This window comes from Sceloporus undulatus, chromosome 9 (genome assembly GCF_019175285.1).
Source record: "Sceloporus undulatus isolate JIND9_A2432 ecotype Alabama chromosome 9, SceUnd_v1.1, whole genome shotgun sequence".
Taxonomy (NCBI): Eukaryota; Metazoa; Chordata; class Lepidosauria; order Squamata; family Phrynosomatidae; genus Sceloporus; species Sceloporus undulatus.
In genome coordinates, this window is record NC_056530.1 from 18,376,077 (window position 1) to 18,392,157 (window position 16,081).

The following is a 16,081-nucleotide window of genomic DNA, read 5'->3' on the forward strand; positions in this document are numbered from 1 at the left end:
GATGATGATGATGATGATGATGATGATGATGATGATGATGATGATGATGATATAGGGATCACCCCTGTATCCGTTGGACCAGTACCCATGGTTTCACTTACCCATATTTGAAAAAAATATGTTCTCTCTAGACATTTTCTAGTTCCTTCAGCATGAATCTATGGTCTCCATGCACCAAATGTGGAGGACCTACAGAATCCTAAAGAGGCATTTCTAAGTCCTACACCACGATTCTATGGTATGATTCCACCAAATGTTGACCATAGAGTTGCATTAGAAGACCCAGACAATCCTGGAGATGTGTTCTCTCTAGGCTTTTCTGGGTCCTCCAGCAAGATTCTATGGTATGTTTCAGCCACAAATCCTTCGTTTCAATAGGGTTCTATTTGAGTTTCCATGGTAAGTCCAAGAATGTATCCCCCATGGATATGAGGTCCTACTGTACATTATTAATAAAGTAAATAATAATTATCAACATTTTTCATATTGGCTATTAGCAATTATTCAATAAGCATTAGCATTATGGTCATTACCGTCAACATCATCTTTATTGATACCTGACCTTTTCCTCCAAAATCAAGATGCAAGACAACATACAAATTAAGCCAAACTTAATTCAGATGAAAAGGTATGCTAAAATATAATTGTAGTACTGCCAAAAACTTTAAAACTAATCAAAAATGTACAATAGAAAAATAACAGAAAGATGACGAAGACCAAGAACAGTTTCTCCCTTTTTTTTGATCAGAAGGAAACTGGAATTTCCCCCCAAGTCTGGAATTACCTTATAGTTGTAGAGCGGCCAGAGCCTTTCATAGGAGTGTTCATGGGCCCAAAGCTCCAGATCTACTCCTAAAATCAGGGATGAAAAAGGAAAGTGAACATTTGAGAAGTAGAAGATGAGAGCAAGAGGAACCTTACCTAAATGTTAGTCTCTTGCAAACTACTAACACCTTTGTTTACCACACACTTCAGAATTTCATTAATTAGATCCCCTATCTTAAATCTGATGCATCATTTTTGGAAGTATGACAAGTCTATGAAAGCTCATGCTAAACCTTTCTTCCCATAGTTAGTCTCAAAGGCGCTGCAAGATCCCTTTGCATACTGATATTCCAGACAAACATGGCTACGTCTGTGACTGCTATCTCCTGAACTATGGGGCTCTCCAGGCCACCCCAAAGGGAAGGGCTGGAGGTGCCCAGTTTTCTCTGGAGGGGTTTAGCAGCACCCAGACCAAGCAGTGTCCCTCTGGACCCGGACCAAAAACAACCTGGGAAAACTGGGTTCTTCATGGATCGCAGGGACGTCATCAGTGCACCATTGGTGCACTGTGATGCATCCATGATGGAAGCGTGGCACCCGGAGGTGCGGACACTGCACTGTGCTTGCGTCATGCACATGCACGGCATATGGACGACACCACATAAAGACGGTGCCACCTATACGTGCTAGGATTCCAGAGCGTGTGAACCTTAGAACTGGCCCCAGGCCGCCGCAAACCGGCGGTCTGTACTGGGTCTGTAGCACTCAAAAAGATCTCTAGTAGAGAATTCCAAATACCCCTCTAAACTGCAAATCCCAGGATTCCACAGGATGGAGCTTCCATGACAGTTAAAGTGATATCAACATGCTATGACTGGGCAATGTAGATACACTCCATGTGTTTTCCTGTGGTCAGAGAACCAACGACCAAACTCTTGTTTCCCAGAGTGGTCTTATAATGGACTCCTTCTTTAGAATCAGTACTTGAAATGTAAAAGGGAGGTTTGGGTGGACAGACCCAAAAGACAGAAAAAGTGAGCCCAAGACTTAAGACCTACCATATTTGTAGAACAAATCCTCCAAGCCATACTGGTGAGAGTCAAGTCCACAGCGAACCTGGAAAGCAGGGTGATTTAAAAATAATAATAATAATAATTAAAAACCCAAATCAGTCCAATCATTTCTGGACTAATTGGTTAATGGTTTCTCCTTCCTCTCACTCACAATGCTTTCATGCTGCGTGCAGTCATCCTTGTCGTTGTTGGAGCAATACATGGGCCGGTGCCCCATGGTTATGATCCAAGGGCATTCCTTGCGCTGTTCCGGCTTAGTTGCCTCCTATCGTAAAGGGGAGAAAGGAGATTAGCATAGATATACATATTATTGGAGTTGTGCATGTAGAGGGATCTTGTAGCACCTTTGAGACTAACTGAAAGAAAGAAGTTGGCAGCATGAGCTTTCCTAGATTTCAGTCTACTTCCTCAGATGCTTTTTTGGCATGGTCAACCTTAAAAGAGAAAATTAACTCAGGGCCAAAACTGGGCCAAACCACACTGTAGAAAGAATCCAGTTTCACATCACTTTAACTGTCCTAGTTCAACGCTAGGAAATTCTGAGGATTGTAGTTTTCTACAGTTTAGCCTTTTCAATCAGAGAGCTCTGGTGCCACCACAAACTACCATTCTCAGGCACCGAGCCGCGGCAGTTAAAGTGGTGTCAAACTGGATTATATCTGCATGTGTTTTGGCCCTTTGGCTCAAATTTCAGAGGCATAATTGCATGAGGTTTTGTGCTATGCACTGGTAAAAAGATCTGGTTTTCAAACATCCCCCCTGATGTTGGACTACAACGGCTCCCAATATTCCTCATTAATGGGTTTGCTGGAATTTGCAGTCCAACAAAATCTGCAGAGGTGTGTGATTTCTCTTTTCAGAGATGGACTAGGACTCTGGAGACAAAGGTTCAAATCTCTGATGAGTTGGAAATGACTTGAAGTTGTTGGAAACGACTTAAAGGTAGACAATAACAAACAGGTGAAGAACTGCACCAAAGAAGAGAAAAGGCTGTGGAGTGTAGCAGCAAAAATACAAAACGCACACACAAACCCAGAGGAGAATCTCCCCTTTTAGTTTAGGACAGTTGCATGAATAGTACATTGAATTTACTCCAGTGGAAAGGATTGCACAGTCCACCAGCCTCTACTGAATCTGCCCATGACCAGGTCCCAATCCTTGCCTGTAAATCCTGCTCCAGCCACTGGAACTGCTTGGCTACAAGCTCCCGGCCATATTCCAAGTAGAAGTACACCTCGGTAGAGAAGGAGATGATGTGAGCAGGACCAATGTCCCAGCTGGAAGGGAAGGCGGGCAGTCAACAACCCAAGGGAGGAGGTATGGCAAACCAGGTGGAGACTTTTTAAAAAGTTGATCACCTTGAAATGCAGTTAAACTAATCATCATCATCATCATCATAAAACCCCAGGATTCTGGGCCAGAAGGTACTCACCTGTACCAGAGGCTCTCTGTGTTTCCAGGCATGCTGAAACGATTGCGGTAGTTGGAGAAGTTACTGGAGAAGAGAGCAAGGGAGACAGTTAAGCAGAAGTGGGCTGTAGGAAAAGGACATTTGCAACAGTTACACGTATTATTTTTTACATAAACAATGAACCTAGAATGCAAAGCTGGGAAATGTTGCTGTTTTGAATGACAACTTAGGGGTGTCGTCATCTGAAAAGAGAACTTTTCCAAGCTCTGGAACCTTATTAAAAAACAACCCAGCAGGCAAATGGAAAGAAGCATGTTTCTCTTTCCGTCTCTGCATGCTGTTGAAGCACTTTCGTTCTCTTCCAGTCGTAAAAGTATGGGAGAGGATTGCAAAAGTGTCCCTTTTGCCAAGCTGGAAATAAACTGTTTGGCAAAAGGGACATTTTTACCACCTTTTCCTGTGCTTTTACAACTCGGAGAGAACAAAAGTGCTTCGATGTCATGCAGAGACAGAGAAAGATATGCATGTTTCCCTCTGTGTGCCTGTCAGGTTGGTTTTTAATATGATAAGGCTTTAAAAATTGGAAGAAGATTCCTTATTCCTGCTCTTAGTCATGGACTTAAGATAGGTTGCTCAGGTCAGTCATAGGATTCTGCTCATGCTCAAAGGCCAGTGAAAAATAAACCCACAACTGTCCCACCAATCTCCAGTCTGCAAAATATCAGGCTTTCTGATCCGCAAATGTTGAACTCAACAGAAATTCATTCCACAAATAACCCCCCAAAAACCATCAACAGGACCACACTAGCAAAAAATCTGCCTGCTGGAGGCTATTTGGGGCTATGAATTAATCTTTGAAGAACAACGGTTCAAGTCATAATCTTAAAGTCATTAACATCATCTCCAGAAACAAACATATTGAGGGGTAGCCAAGCTGGCCCTATAGCAAAGTACAATAACATCCAAAATCCACAAAGCAGTAGTACCTTTATTTGGCCAACCAAAATATACAAAATACATTTTGTGTAGTTTGGTTGTACATAGTATAGCCAAAATGGCTTTTCCAGATATTCATCATTGGTTGGTCTATTACTACTTACTACTTCTCCTCATGGTTCCCTGGGCAAGTCATATATGGAACCAAAGCTGCCACAGCTTCGATTTTCCTCATGAAGGCATCTCCAACAAGAGCATTATTCTGTAAGACAGCAGGAGGGGGAAACCAAGACTCCTGAGAAGGCACAGAAAAAAAAAGACCCCACCACAAAACCTCATTGCTTTGTCCCAGCCTACATTAGGAGACAGAGAAGAACCTCATCAGGTCTTAGGACTTTAATGGAGACAACAATTACTAACTTAAAATGCGTCCAGAAAATAACTCACTATGGTGCTATACAGATGGGTGGCATGCAGCTGCCCCTTTTAGCCCCAGATCGGTGCCACAGCAACTGCATGCAGCTGCACAAATCCGCTCCCTGAAGGGAGCAAAAGGAAGCCGCCCAAGCAGCTCCTTGGAAGGGGTGTCATAGGCATGCCGATACGCTTGGGTGCTGCACCACAGTGGCATCATGCATATCAAAATGGAGCCATAGGGGCGGGATCACGGCATCGAGCATGCGGATGCTACGCCGTGACTCTGCCCACAGGCCGGCACAAAGTGCCGGTCTGTATCCCCCCTAATTTATTATCCTGACACTATCCTCCTGGAACCCAAGATGGCTCACAAAACAGTGACCAGCTGGGTTAGGAAACAGCCTCTATGCATATGTAACCATTAGTAAACTTTTCTTTAAACTGCAAGCTGCTTGTGTTGTTTTTTTAAGTCAGTCTCAGTTCTTGAAGAAGCATAGTTAGAGAAGAACACGTTTCTGCCACTCTGCTAATTTAAAGCTAGACCCTAACAGGTTTAGCTTTGATATTTTTGATATTTAAATATTTTTGTTTCCAAATCTAGCTGACTTCCCACATCTTACCGTGTCAAAGTCGTAAGCAAAATCCCCTGCAAAGAAAAAGAGAGATCAGATTCAAACTAGGGGAGGGATGATTCCTCCATCTCCTCCAAAGTAGGTAAGGATTTAAAGGACAGCCATTTGGGAGGACTATTCAGTCAAAGCCCCCGACACTTGTTGGATCGTACCCACATGAAGCACCATGTCATACAATCCCAATGTTGTCTCCCGCTGCAACCGAGGCAAGGACTGCGGGTTCAGCAAACCCATGTCCCCGAAAACGGCAAAGCGGGGGCTCCAGGTGGTTGTGTTCAGCAAGGCCCGGAAAGTGTAGGGTCTACTCCAGCCCTGCTCACTCCCACAACGATAGGCTGCAAAAGAAATAATGTATTAGAAATAAATTATTATATTTATATTGCTACCTCTTTCCCAATCTTTCCCAATCTGGGACTCAAGGTGGCTTCAAACAGGTACAGCTACACCATACAACAGTTTAAAATATCAATATTTTATCAATCGTTTCAATCAATATTAAAACTATTTAAAAAATTCTAAAAGTGTTAAAAAGAGACTCCTTATCCATAATCTGAAATATTCCAAAAACCAAAACTTTTTTTCGTGGATGTAGAGACACCTTGTAGCACCTTTGAGACTAACTGAAAGAAAGAAATTGGCAGCAGGAGCTTTACTAGACTCAAGGTGCAAAACACACTGCAGAAATAATCCAGTTTGAGACCACTTTAACTTCCCTGGCTCATTACTAGAGAACTGGGAACTGTAATTTATTCTGGCACCAGAGCTCTCTGACAGAGAAAGCCAGAAGACTCACAAAACTACAGTTCCTAGCATTCCCTAGCACTGAACAAGGGCAGTTAAAGTGGTCTCAAACTGGATTATTTCTGCAGTGTGTTTTGGACCTTAAGTCTACTTCTTTAGATGCACTAAATGGATCTGAGGAAAGCTCCTGCTGCCAACTTCTTTCTTTCAGCTAGTCTCAAAGGTGCTACAAGATTTCTTTACATACTGCTTTTGCAGACTACACCTAAACTATACATGGCTATATGTTTGAATTCTACCACTAGAGGAAGCTCTGCTCTTTGTGAACAAGAGCTGTATAGCTGTATAGAAAGAGAGGAGGGATCCCCAAGGGTGAAAAGGAGGGTGTCTTTGCATGCAGATGCCTCCATACCACCTTTGACTTGGTGAGTCCCAAATCAGGGGGGGGCAGGCTCAAGCCAATGTGAGGCAGAGCATCCAGCCCCTTACCATAGCGCTGTCCAGGCACCAGGCCACGGAGGGTGACTCTGTGGATGAACATGGCGCGGCCTAGCTTCCCTCCATCCACAAACCGTGTGGCGCTTCCTTTGGCCATGTGGCTGAAGGCCTCTCCTGGGTCCTGGCCAAAGATAACAATGGACTTGGCTCTGTCAAAAGTCGTCCAGGTAACCGTCATGGAGGTTGGTTCCCCTGCAGAAAGTAAGAGCAGCTGAATGAGACTGAAGGAATGTCAGAAGTAATAGTGAGTGCCTTGCTGTTGCACCGGGTGGAACAGTGGGACCTGTGTGCAAAAAGCTGCCCAGCATTGCAATGGAGGACTCAAGGTAACTGGGGGACATCAGGGAAACTCCAGGGCTAGAATACACCAGGCTGCTTCACGCAAACCCATCCCAAATCTTGTTGAGACTCAATGGCTGTGAAACTCACCTGGATAAGAGAGATGCACCTGCTCAGGTTGTGTGGAATGTAAACCTTTGCATCCCAGGTGGAGGAGGCAGAGGAAGAAACCATAACAAACCAGTGTCTCCATCTTATTCATGGCCCTCCTTGATATGTCTTTCTCTCTCTCTCTCAGTGCTGTCGAACCCTTTCTGATGTGAGCTGAGACTCAAAGCAGAGGAGAAACTGGACAAGCAGGCAGTGTTGCTCCAGGCTTCTTCAATAAGTCACGGGTTGCAGTGTTGTAATCTGTTGACACACACGGTTTTCCGTCTCAGGAGTCTGGGGCTGGGAGGACAGCATGTCCTGGGTCAAGAGAGGTTAAAAGAGTCAACGCAATTCTAGGCTGCATCAATAGGAAGATAGTGACCAGATCGAGGGAAGTAATAGGGCCACTTTATTCTGCTTTCATCAGACATTACCAAGAATACCGTGTGCTGTTCTGGTCACCACAATTCAAGAAGGATATTGAGAAGCTGGAGTGTGTCCAGAGGAAGGTGACCAAAATGTTGAAAGGTCTGGAAACCACAAAGCCCTATGTGGAAGGGCTTAGAGAGCCCAGTATGTTTAGCTTGGAGAAGGGAAGGTTAAGAGGTGACATGATAGCCCTGTTTAAATATACACAGGGGTGTCATATTGATATTGAGGATGGAGCAAGCTTGTTTTCTGCTGATCCAGAGAACAGGACACAGAGCAATGGATGCAAGCTGCAGGAAAAGAGATTCCACCTAAATGTTAGGAAGAACCTCTTTATTGCAAGAGCTGTCTGACAGCGGAAGACATTGTCTCAGAGAGTGCTGGAGTCTCCTTCTTTGGAGGCTTTTGAAACAGAGGTTGGATGGCCATCTGTCTGGGGTGCTTTGATGGTGAGTTCCTGCATGGCAGAAGGGAGTTGGACTGCAGGGCCCTTGGAGGTCCCTTCTACCTCTAGGATTCTATCTACTTTTCCTGTTGCCATGGGAATTCTGCAAACAGATCCAAATGGTAACCAGGGCTGGGAAAACATCTTTTCTGCCCAACACTTTCCAGAATTGTCCGGCCAGGGGTTTTGGGAGCTGCAATCCATAAGGAATGACTTGAGCGACAACTTCATGGCCAGAAAAACCAAACAAAAAAGAAAGGTAAGCAGAGCTGGGCAAGTACCATTCTCTGGACTACATAGAAACCCAGTGAGTGACCTTGGGCAAGTCACACTCTCTCAGCCTCAGTGGAAGGCAGTGGTGAGAAAACTCCTCTGAACAAATGATGCCAAGAAAACCCCACCATCAGTTCCCCTTAGGGTCGCCATAAGTCGGAGAAGACTTGACGGTGCTCTCTATATCCACAGATTCAGCCATCCACAGATTGAACCTAATTTTAAAAACATAGATTCCCAAAAGCAAACCTTGATTTTGCTATTTTATATATGGCACTCCATTTTATTACACCATTGTATACTGTATAATGGAAGCATGGATTTTTGTATCCACTTCAGATCATGGACATAAACCCCACCAAATACCAAGTCCTGTCTTGTTCTGTCCAAAGTGCAATCACCTTAATTGAATCAATTTGTCTTCTTGGGAAAGTTCAGGCTTGATTTGCTCTTCTACCCATTCATTTATCTTTTTAGCAGTCCATTGTATCCTATGGCACCAGATTTCAATTGAGTTCCTATCAGCATTGGTCACTGTCCAACTTTCACAATTATCAAGAGAAAGTGGTATAACAAGATACATCCAATTGGTTTAATTATAAGATACATCAGACGAAGTGGGTGGCAACAATTTATTATTCTGCCTATTAGTTTTGGAAATGCAACCATTCTTTGCAGCTGGGCCTTTGGTATCTCCTGAGCTCAGATCCCATTAAATACAATGAAGTAGTGAAATGGTGTGGCTTATAGAAAATGGCAAACTCAAGGTTTGCTTTTGGGATTTTTTTTAAGGGGGGGGGATATTTTCAAGAAAACCAATATGCCTGTAATGATTTGAGTGTTGGATTACAGAGGCCAGGGTTCGAATCCCTAGTTGGCCATGGAGCCCAGGTATCCCAAAATCCAAAAAATAAAACACTTCTGATCCCATGCATTTTGGGCAAGGGAAAAACAACCTGTATTAAAAAGACCAATACAAGCAATGCGGTAGATGAAAGACCCCCTTTCCCTTGAGCAAGCCACACTCTCTCAGCCTCAAGAGAGGGCAATGGGAAACAAACCTGGGCAAGAAAACCCCAGGAAAGGTCCATCTTAGGGTCGCCATAAGTCAGAAACGACTCAAAGGAACTGTTGCTGTTGTTGCATGCCTTCAAATGTTTCTGACTTATGGTGAACTTGTCATGAACTTTTCTTGGCAAGGATTTGTTCGGAGGAGGTTTGCCAAGGGCTTCCCACAATAACAACATAAAGGGAATGAGAGCAAGGGCTGTATCCCTTCCTAGCTTGTCTGTTCTTCCTCATCCATCATCTCTGTCATCTTGATCTCACTCTGATGCTGCTTGATCATGCATGTCCCACTTTTCAATTCTGAAATATCGGAGGGCATGGACTCTAGGGAGATATGTTGAAAATGAAAGAACAGCCCAGTTAGGAGAGTCGACATGGCATTCACTGGGAAGGGAAGGTCTTTGGTTGCATTTTCAATTTGAGAAGTGGAAAACAGCTTCTACAAACAAAAAGGACTGGTTTTCCCTTCACTGTATTTAGCTTGGGCTTTGAGACCTGAAACTCAAACTCTCCCCACCCTATAAAACAGACACTACGCCTATCTAAGCTGCAAAAACCTGAGAAGTGGAACAAGGTAAGTTCTCAACCGACTGAAACATAAATTTGGATGTATGTTATACTAGGATGGAGCTACGAGTGGCATCAAACCGCATTATTTCTACAGTACAGATGCACTCTTGAAAAGATTCAAGGTGTTTTTGCTCATTTATGTAAAGTTTTACACTTTTGATTTTTAGATTGTCCTCTCTTGGTAGGTTTTAAGGTCGAACTGATGATGTCTGTGACGTGCCATGTAACTTTTATGGCGCTATATAAATAAACATGACTGATGGTGGTGGTGAGGATGGTGATGATGATGATGATGATGATGCAAGGTTTCCCTCACTGGGTTTTCATTTTATATGGACATATTGTTCAAGTCATTTTAAACATATGGTGACCCCATGGCAATCCTATCACGGGGTTTTCTTGGCAAGATTTGTTCAGAGGAGGGTTGTCTTTACCTTCCTCTGAGGCTGAGAGAGTGTGAGTTGCTTAAGGTCATTCAGTGGGTCTCCAACTCTCCATAGCTGAGCAGGGATTTGAACCCTAGACTCCCAGTGACCACTTTTGGTCAATTTTCAATGTCGTCCTCCTTCAAAGCTAGAAATATGGGGACTGTAAGACAATTTCATGGGAAGGGGAAGAATGTTTATTTGGGAGAGCAATGCCCTCATTTGCCCCCATATTCTAAAGATACACCCTTATAGAGAAGGAGAGAAATCCTTCCACACAGAGGACATCATTTACTTTATTATTATTATTATTATTATTATTTAGTTAGGTTTTTTTAAACATCAAAACCATCCTTTGCTCGTGCAATTCAAAGAAACTCAAGACTGACGCTCTGTACCAAAGAACAGACAAGAAAACTGAACCAGACTTTTAAAAGCATTAAATGCAGCAAAAGCGGTGCGCAACCTGCCTTTCTGCCAAAAGGGAAAAAAATGCCACTCATGACACTAAAAGCAAATACAATCAAAATATAACACATGTGAATCAAAACATAATACAGATTAAAACAGGTTAATTAAAAAAATGAAACAGCGATCGCTGTTGGCACCATTTGAACTATATATCACAGTGTATGAATTACCCCCATTGCTAAGCCTGGCTCTGTGCTCAGTTTTTGTCCAGCTTCTTTCACAGCCATGCTGCCTTTTTCTTAGGGAAAGAATAAACACTGCCAAGCCTTTCTCTGGGATTATGTAACTACAATGTGCTACAGGATCCCTTTGCATGCTGATTTTCCAAACGGCTGTACCTTTGGATTCCACAGCCTTGCTGTGGAAAAGAAAGCAACGGGTGCCGTAATCCTGCTCTGCTTTTTCTCAGCTCAAAAAGATTATGTTCCTCTATTATGCTGCTGTTTGGCGCATATCTGCCCATGCTCAGTCTGAAGGTGGGTGTTGCCTGTTTAGCCGAGCAGGAAAAACTGAGCTGCCTTTTTATTTCCGGCTTGTACTCAGCTGGACAGCTAGGCCTCCATGCATTCCTCCATCGTACGTCAAACCCTAGACTTTAGACCCACCAGAGGAGAAAAGAGGTAAGTGACATTTCCCCACATGGTAATGCATTTTGTCTCTAGATGTTTATGGACCTGTGTGTGTGTGTGTGATAGAGAGAAAGTAAGCAATGAAGTGTTGTTGTTTCATAGGGCAGAGTTAGAATCGTAGACTCATAGAATCGTAGAGTTGGAAGAGACCAGAAGTCCAGTCCAACCCCATTCTGCCATGCAGGAACTCTTAATCAAAGACCTTAAGGCAAACCTATCATGGGGTCTTCTGGAGCTGAGAGTGTGTGCCATTATAGGTATGTTGCTGGCCTACAATGCCCATCCTCTCCTAACCAGGATATACTATGTGGTGGTCTTATAGGAGTTTCCATATTAATATATTAAGACATGCATATCCCTTGAGGGCTTATAGGAGTTTCCATCTTAATATATGAAGACATGCATATTCCTCGAGGGCTTATAGGAGTTTCCTTCTTAATAGGCATGCATACGCCTGGAGGACCATTGGCCCGGCTGGGAGAAATGCAAGACAGGTGGTGTGCAACAGCATGAGTTTTCCCACTGGGTTGACACCAGTAGGAAATGGTACCTCCCAGAAGGAAAGACCGCCCCACCAGGGAACCAGTGGCAAACGACAAATCTCTATTCCAAAATGACTTATCAAAAAACATTTCCTTCCTCCCTTCCAGACACATGACCACAAGTGAGCACAGGCATGGGGCCAGTAAAGAGCAAGAGAATATCGGTGGATCTCCCATGCAAAATGGAAATCCAGCCAATGGAGGATTTGAAACTGCTTCCAGATGAATTGCTGGAGCTGATCCTGAGCTGGGTGCCAAGCCGGACCCTGGTGAGGCGCTGCCGCTTAGTGTGCCGCAAGTGGAGAGACCTCATTGATAGACCCACCATCTGGAAGCTTCAATGGGAGCGAGACCCCTCTAAGAAGGCCACCCTGGAAGCAGCCAAGCATTGTCCCCCAATGGATTGGTGCCGAGTCGGTGTCCTGCAACCCTTTGGGAGGAATCTCATCAAGAACCCCTGCGGAAAAGGTGAGGCAGCTGGACAAGTCAATGGCTGGGAGGGGAAAGGTGACCATCTCTGACCTTTTAGAGATGGAATTCCACAAGCAAACATTTAGGTGGTTAGCTGGACTGTCAGTCTTTCTGTCTCTCATGCATCATGATATCAAGGTGGAGTGCCTAGACCCACTGCAGAATCAAAGCAGTTTCATACCACTCTAACTGCTATGGCTCCATCCTACAGAGTCCTGGGATTTGTTGTCTTGGGAGGCACCAGTACTCTTTGGCAGAGAAGACTACAGATTTTGTTAAACTACAAATCTCAGGATTCTCTAGGATGGAGCAACAGCACATAAAGTGGTGTCAAGCTGTATTGTTTCTGCAGTGTAGATGCTCCAATAGTCCTGATCCGCAGACATAATGTCAACAAAATACAGACCAATCATATATTAACCAGAAATACTTGGATTTAAATCAGCTGTCACCTTCTCCCTGAACATACTCTCTCACTATGCGCTGTATTTCCTGACATCCTTTGGGTTGTGTCCACAGAGCAGTTCCGACACTGGGAGGTCCAGCATGGAGGTGATAAGTGGAAAGTGGAAGACAACAGGGGCCACGTGGAAGGAGCTGAGGCCCAGAGCTGCTTTGTCTCTTCATTTCTGTGAGTTGTGAAAGGTTTTTCCAGATGATTCATTGTCACTTTAATGTCCTTATCGCTTGAGAATCCATGCTGAGTTTTGCTTTACAGCACCCACTTGATTTATCCCTAAGCCTTGGAGGTGTTTCTTTTTCCAGAACTGATACAAGAGCTTGGTGATATGAACATGTTGTTTTGGCTGGGAAATGTGTGAGAGTGCTGGATTTCTAAAGCAGAGTAATCAAATTGGCAAGACAGAAGCTGAACAACAGCCAGTCCCACACTGCATCCATGGGATTTAGCAGCAACGATAGTAATCTTAGGTCAAAAACACACTGCAGAAATAATCCAGTTTGACACCGCTTTAACTGCCTTGACTCAGTGCTGTGGAATGCTGGGAACTGTAGTTTACTGTGGCACCAGAGCTCTCTGACAGAGAAGGCTAAATGCCTCACAAAACTACAGTTTCCAGAATTCCCTAGCATTGAACCAGGGCTATTAAAATGGCCTCAAACTGGATTATTCTTTCTGCAGTGTGTATTGGATCTATGGCCCGCTACAGACAGGCACCCAAGTATATACTCTGTACGTACTAGGGTTGGCTGTGGGCGTCTTTTAGACGCCCGCAACCCTAGTATGTACAGAATATGTACAAAATGGTGGCGCACTGTTCACACGGGCACCGCCATTTTGATGTAATGGACGCCTAGCGTCCGCACTTTGCAGCGCCCAGGTGACGTCGTGAGTGTGTCAATGGCGCACTGTGGCGTCACTGGCACACCGCAAAAAGAAGCCGCTTTTTGTGGCTTTTTCTTGCCGCCGCCAAGCCGTGCAGTATATCAGCTGCGGCTTGCTGGTGGCACAAACGGCACTGCCGCCAGACCGTCCTTTAAAGACGGTCTGTGGCACACCTAAGTCATTGCAAAAATGTTTGAAAGTAGTGTTACCTGTAGACCCAGCATGGTGTAGTGGTTTGAGCATGGGACTGACTCTGGAGACCAGGGTTCAAATCCCTATTCAGCCATAAAACCCACTGGGTGATCTTGGGCAAGTCACACTCTCCTTGCCTCAGAGGAAGGCAAAGTCAACCCCCCCTCTGAACAAACAAACAAATAAACAAACGGGAAGTCTCAAACGCACAAACAAGCGTGCATAGGCATACAAGGTTTGCTAACTTTAACAGTTTTTGCCTTCTGTCCCCAAAGGTGGTGCGCAAAATCTCAAGTGATTGATTTGCTGAAGGAAGGCTTCTGGGAAGAACTCTTGGACACCTACCAACCTGATATTTTTATTTCTGATTGGTGAGTTCTACTGCTCTTCATCTCCGTTTCTTATCAGTTTACGCAAAAGCGGAGAGAGTCATTTCCACTGGGCATTTTACCCAAATCATGATTTTGAGTCCGCTCCGAATGGAGAATTCAATTCACTGGACTCATCGTTCTCACTACAAAGCCTGTCTTTTTATGAACATATGCATCCAGTTTTTCTTCAGCCATGCGCCTAGTTCCCACTGATATTTTTCAGGGGTATTTTGACGCAGACTTTCCTTGTTCCTAGTTCCCATTGCTGTTTTGAATTGGGGTATTTTGAGTCAGGCTTTTCAAACAACTACATGACTGGCCATCTGTGGTTTTTAAGTATATTTAAAGATAGCTTAGTGTATAGTTTCAACTTATAACTAAGATAATTAAGGAGGAAACGTAGATCCTTGTTATCCGCTGGGGTTTGATTCCAGGATCCCCTGTGGATAAAAAAAATCCGTGGATGTTCAAATCTCATGAAAGACAATGGCATAGCCAAATGGTGTTCCTGATATAAAATGGAAAATCAATGTTTGCTATTTGGAATTTACACTTTTTTGGGAATATTTTCAAGCTGTGGATGCTTGAATCCATGGATAAAAAAATCCGTGGATAAGGTATGTATGAATGTTTGCATTGATGTGATAAAGTATGACTGTTTTGTTTTGCTGTTGGATGAACAATTGTGGAACAAAGTTCAGGAACCATTGCTCTAATGCCTTCAGGAAACTTCCATCTTTCTATAACCTGTTAGTTCTTTGCTCGTCTGTCTCAATCGTCACCAAAGATCTCCTCCATTCTCCGCAGGTGGTGTGCCCGCGAAGACTGTGGGTACATTTACAAAATCCAAGTCAGCCTTCTGGCAGCAGACCGGACTTCTGTCATTGCTATTTTTGCAGTTGAACCAGATCCAATCCCGCGGTGGAACGATTCCAAATATCAACAGGTCCTCTTTGCCACTACAATCTTCAAAATCTATTCCGCTCTTGTTATGTGCCGGGATTCCCTTTGGGACACAGAAGAGATCTCTAGTTGGCCCTGACATTGAGATCTCTCCCATCGCTGCTGGCTGGAGAGATCTGGGCAGACTGAAAACCCGTTTCCAGAAAGCCCCGAAGAAACAATAAGCAAGGTTTTCTGTAGCAAGAGATCGCAGATCTTTGCTACAGTGTGGGACAGGCCCTCAGTTAGTTAAGCTTTGTCCCTCCTCATCTCGGACATTTCTCCCCTAGCATACATTTATTTATGTATTTCATTTGTATGCCGCCTATCTCCCAGAGTCAGACACAAGGCAATGCCCAAAGAAAGCTCATTAAAAAACCTTAACAATAAAAATTCAAAAGCAATTTAAAGCCCACCAATTAAACAGTATAAAATCATTTAAAAGACATACAACCATTTAATAAATAAATATTTATTTATAAATAAATAACTCCTCTCTATTTGATTTGATTTTTCCTAAGATTTAGACGGTTGGCCCGCCATATTTGCAGCTTCGACTTTTGCGGATTTGATTATTCGCGGATTTGATGAATATGTTCTCTCTAGGAATCGCAAGGTCCTCCAGCTTGACTCTATGGCCAACTTCCATGAGAAGGTTGCACTGGAGGACTTAAAGAGAACACCTCTCTCGGCATTTGTAGATGCAGTTCTGCATGCAATACTATGGTCCACATCTGGCAGATGTTGACCATAGAGTTGCGCCAGAGGACCGAGAGATTCCAAGAGAGATAGTTTTATCTGTTAAAAAAATAGCTTTTTTAAAAAAAATATTGCAGTTTTTCCACATTTGCTATATAGCATTACAACAAGTTGCATCAATAAAAGTATAGTGTCTAGATCAAGGCAAGTAATAGTGTCACTCGATTCTGCTCTGGTCAGGACTCACCTGGAATACTGTGTCCAGTTCTGGGCACCACAATTCAAAAAGGACATTGAGAAACTGGAG

The 16,081-nt window shown here is 43.7% G+C and overlaps 2 protein-coding genes across 5 annotated transcripts in view; one reads left to right on the forward strand and one right to left on the reverse strand.

Annotated features, from left to right (window-relative positions):
• Positions 1 to 11,056, reverse strand: part of ACP7 (acid phosphatase 7, tartrate resistant (putative)) — a 14,975-nt gene extending 3,919 nt beyond the window's left edge. The window contains exons 1-11 of the mRNA XM_042440674.1: positions 10,922 to 11,056; positions 6,903 to 7,220; positions 6,465 to 6,665; positions 5,387 to 5,569; positions 5,223 to 5,248; positions 4,350 to 4,447; positions 3,271 to 3,333; positions 3,001 to 3,115; positions 1,990 to 2,103; positions 1,824 to 1,881; positions 785 to 852 (exon numbers count right to left, since the gene is read on the reverse strand). Of these exons, the coding sequence (XP_042296608.1) occupies positions 785 to 852; positions 1,824 to 1,881; positions 1,990 to 2,103; positions 3,001 to 3,115; positions 3,271 to 3,333; positions 4,350 to 4,447; positions 5,223 to 5,248; positions 5,387 to 5,569; positions 6,465 to 6,665; positions 6,903 to 7,014 (1,038 nt within the window). The 5' untranslated portion in view covers positions 7,015 to 7,220; positions 10,922 to 11,056. The remainder of the gene's footprint in view (positions 1 to 784; positions 853 to 1,823; positions 1,882 to 1,989; positions 2,104 to 3,000; positions 3,116 to 3,270; positions 3,334 to 4,349; positions 4,448 to 5,222; positions 5,249 to 5,386; positions 5,570 to 6,464; positions 6,666 to 6,902; positions 7,221 to 10,921) is intronic.
• FBXO27 (F-box protein 27) overlaps positions 7,569 to 16,081 on the forward strand; it is a 104,221-nt gene continuing 95,708 nt past the window's right edge. The window contains exons 1-5 of one of the 4 annotated variants that reach the window (XM_042440685.1): positions 7,569 to 7,780; positions 11,863 to 12,222; positions 12,745 to 12,856; positions 14,038 to 14,133; positions 14,941 to 15,079. In XM_042440685.1, coding sequence (XP_042296619.1) covers positions 11,889 to 12,222; positions 12,745 to 12,856; positions 14,038 to 14,133; positions 14,941 to 15,079 — 681 coding nt within the window. In that variant the 5' untranslated portion in view covers positions 7,569 to 7,780; positions 11,863 to 11,888. Of the gene's footprint in view, positions 7,781 to 7,879; positions 8,036 to 9,316; positions 9,692 to 11,058; positions 11,204 to 11,862; positions 12,223 to 12,744; positions 12,857 to 14,037; positions 14,134 to 14,940; positions 15,080 to 16,081 lie in introns of those variants that run through there. The other 3 variants (XM_042440686.1, XM_042440684.1, XM_042440682.1) reach the window with 3 other exon arrangements.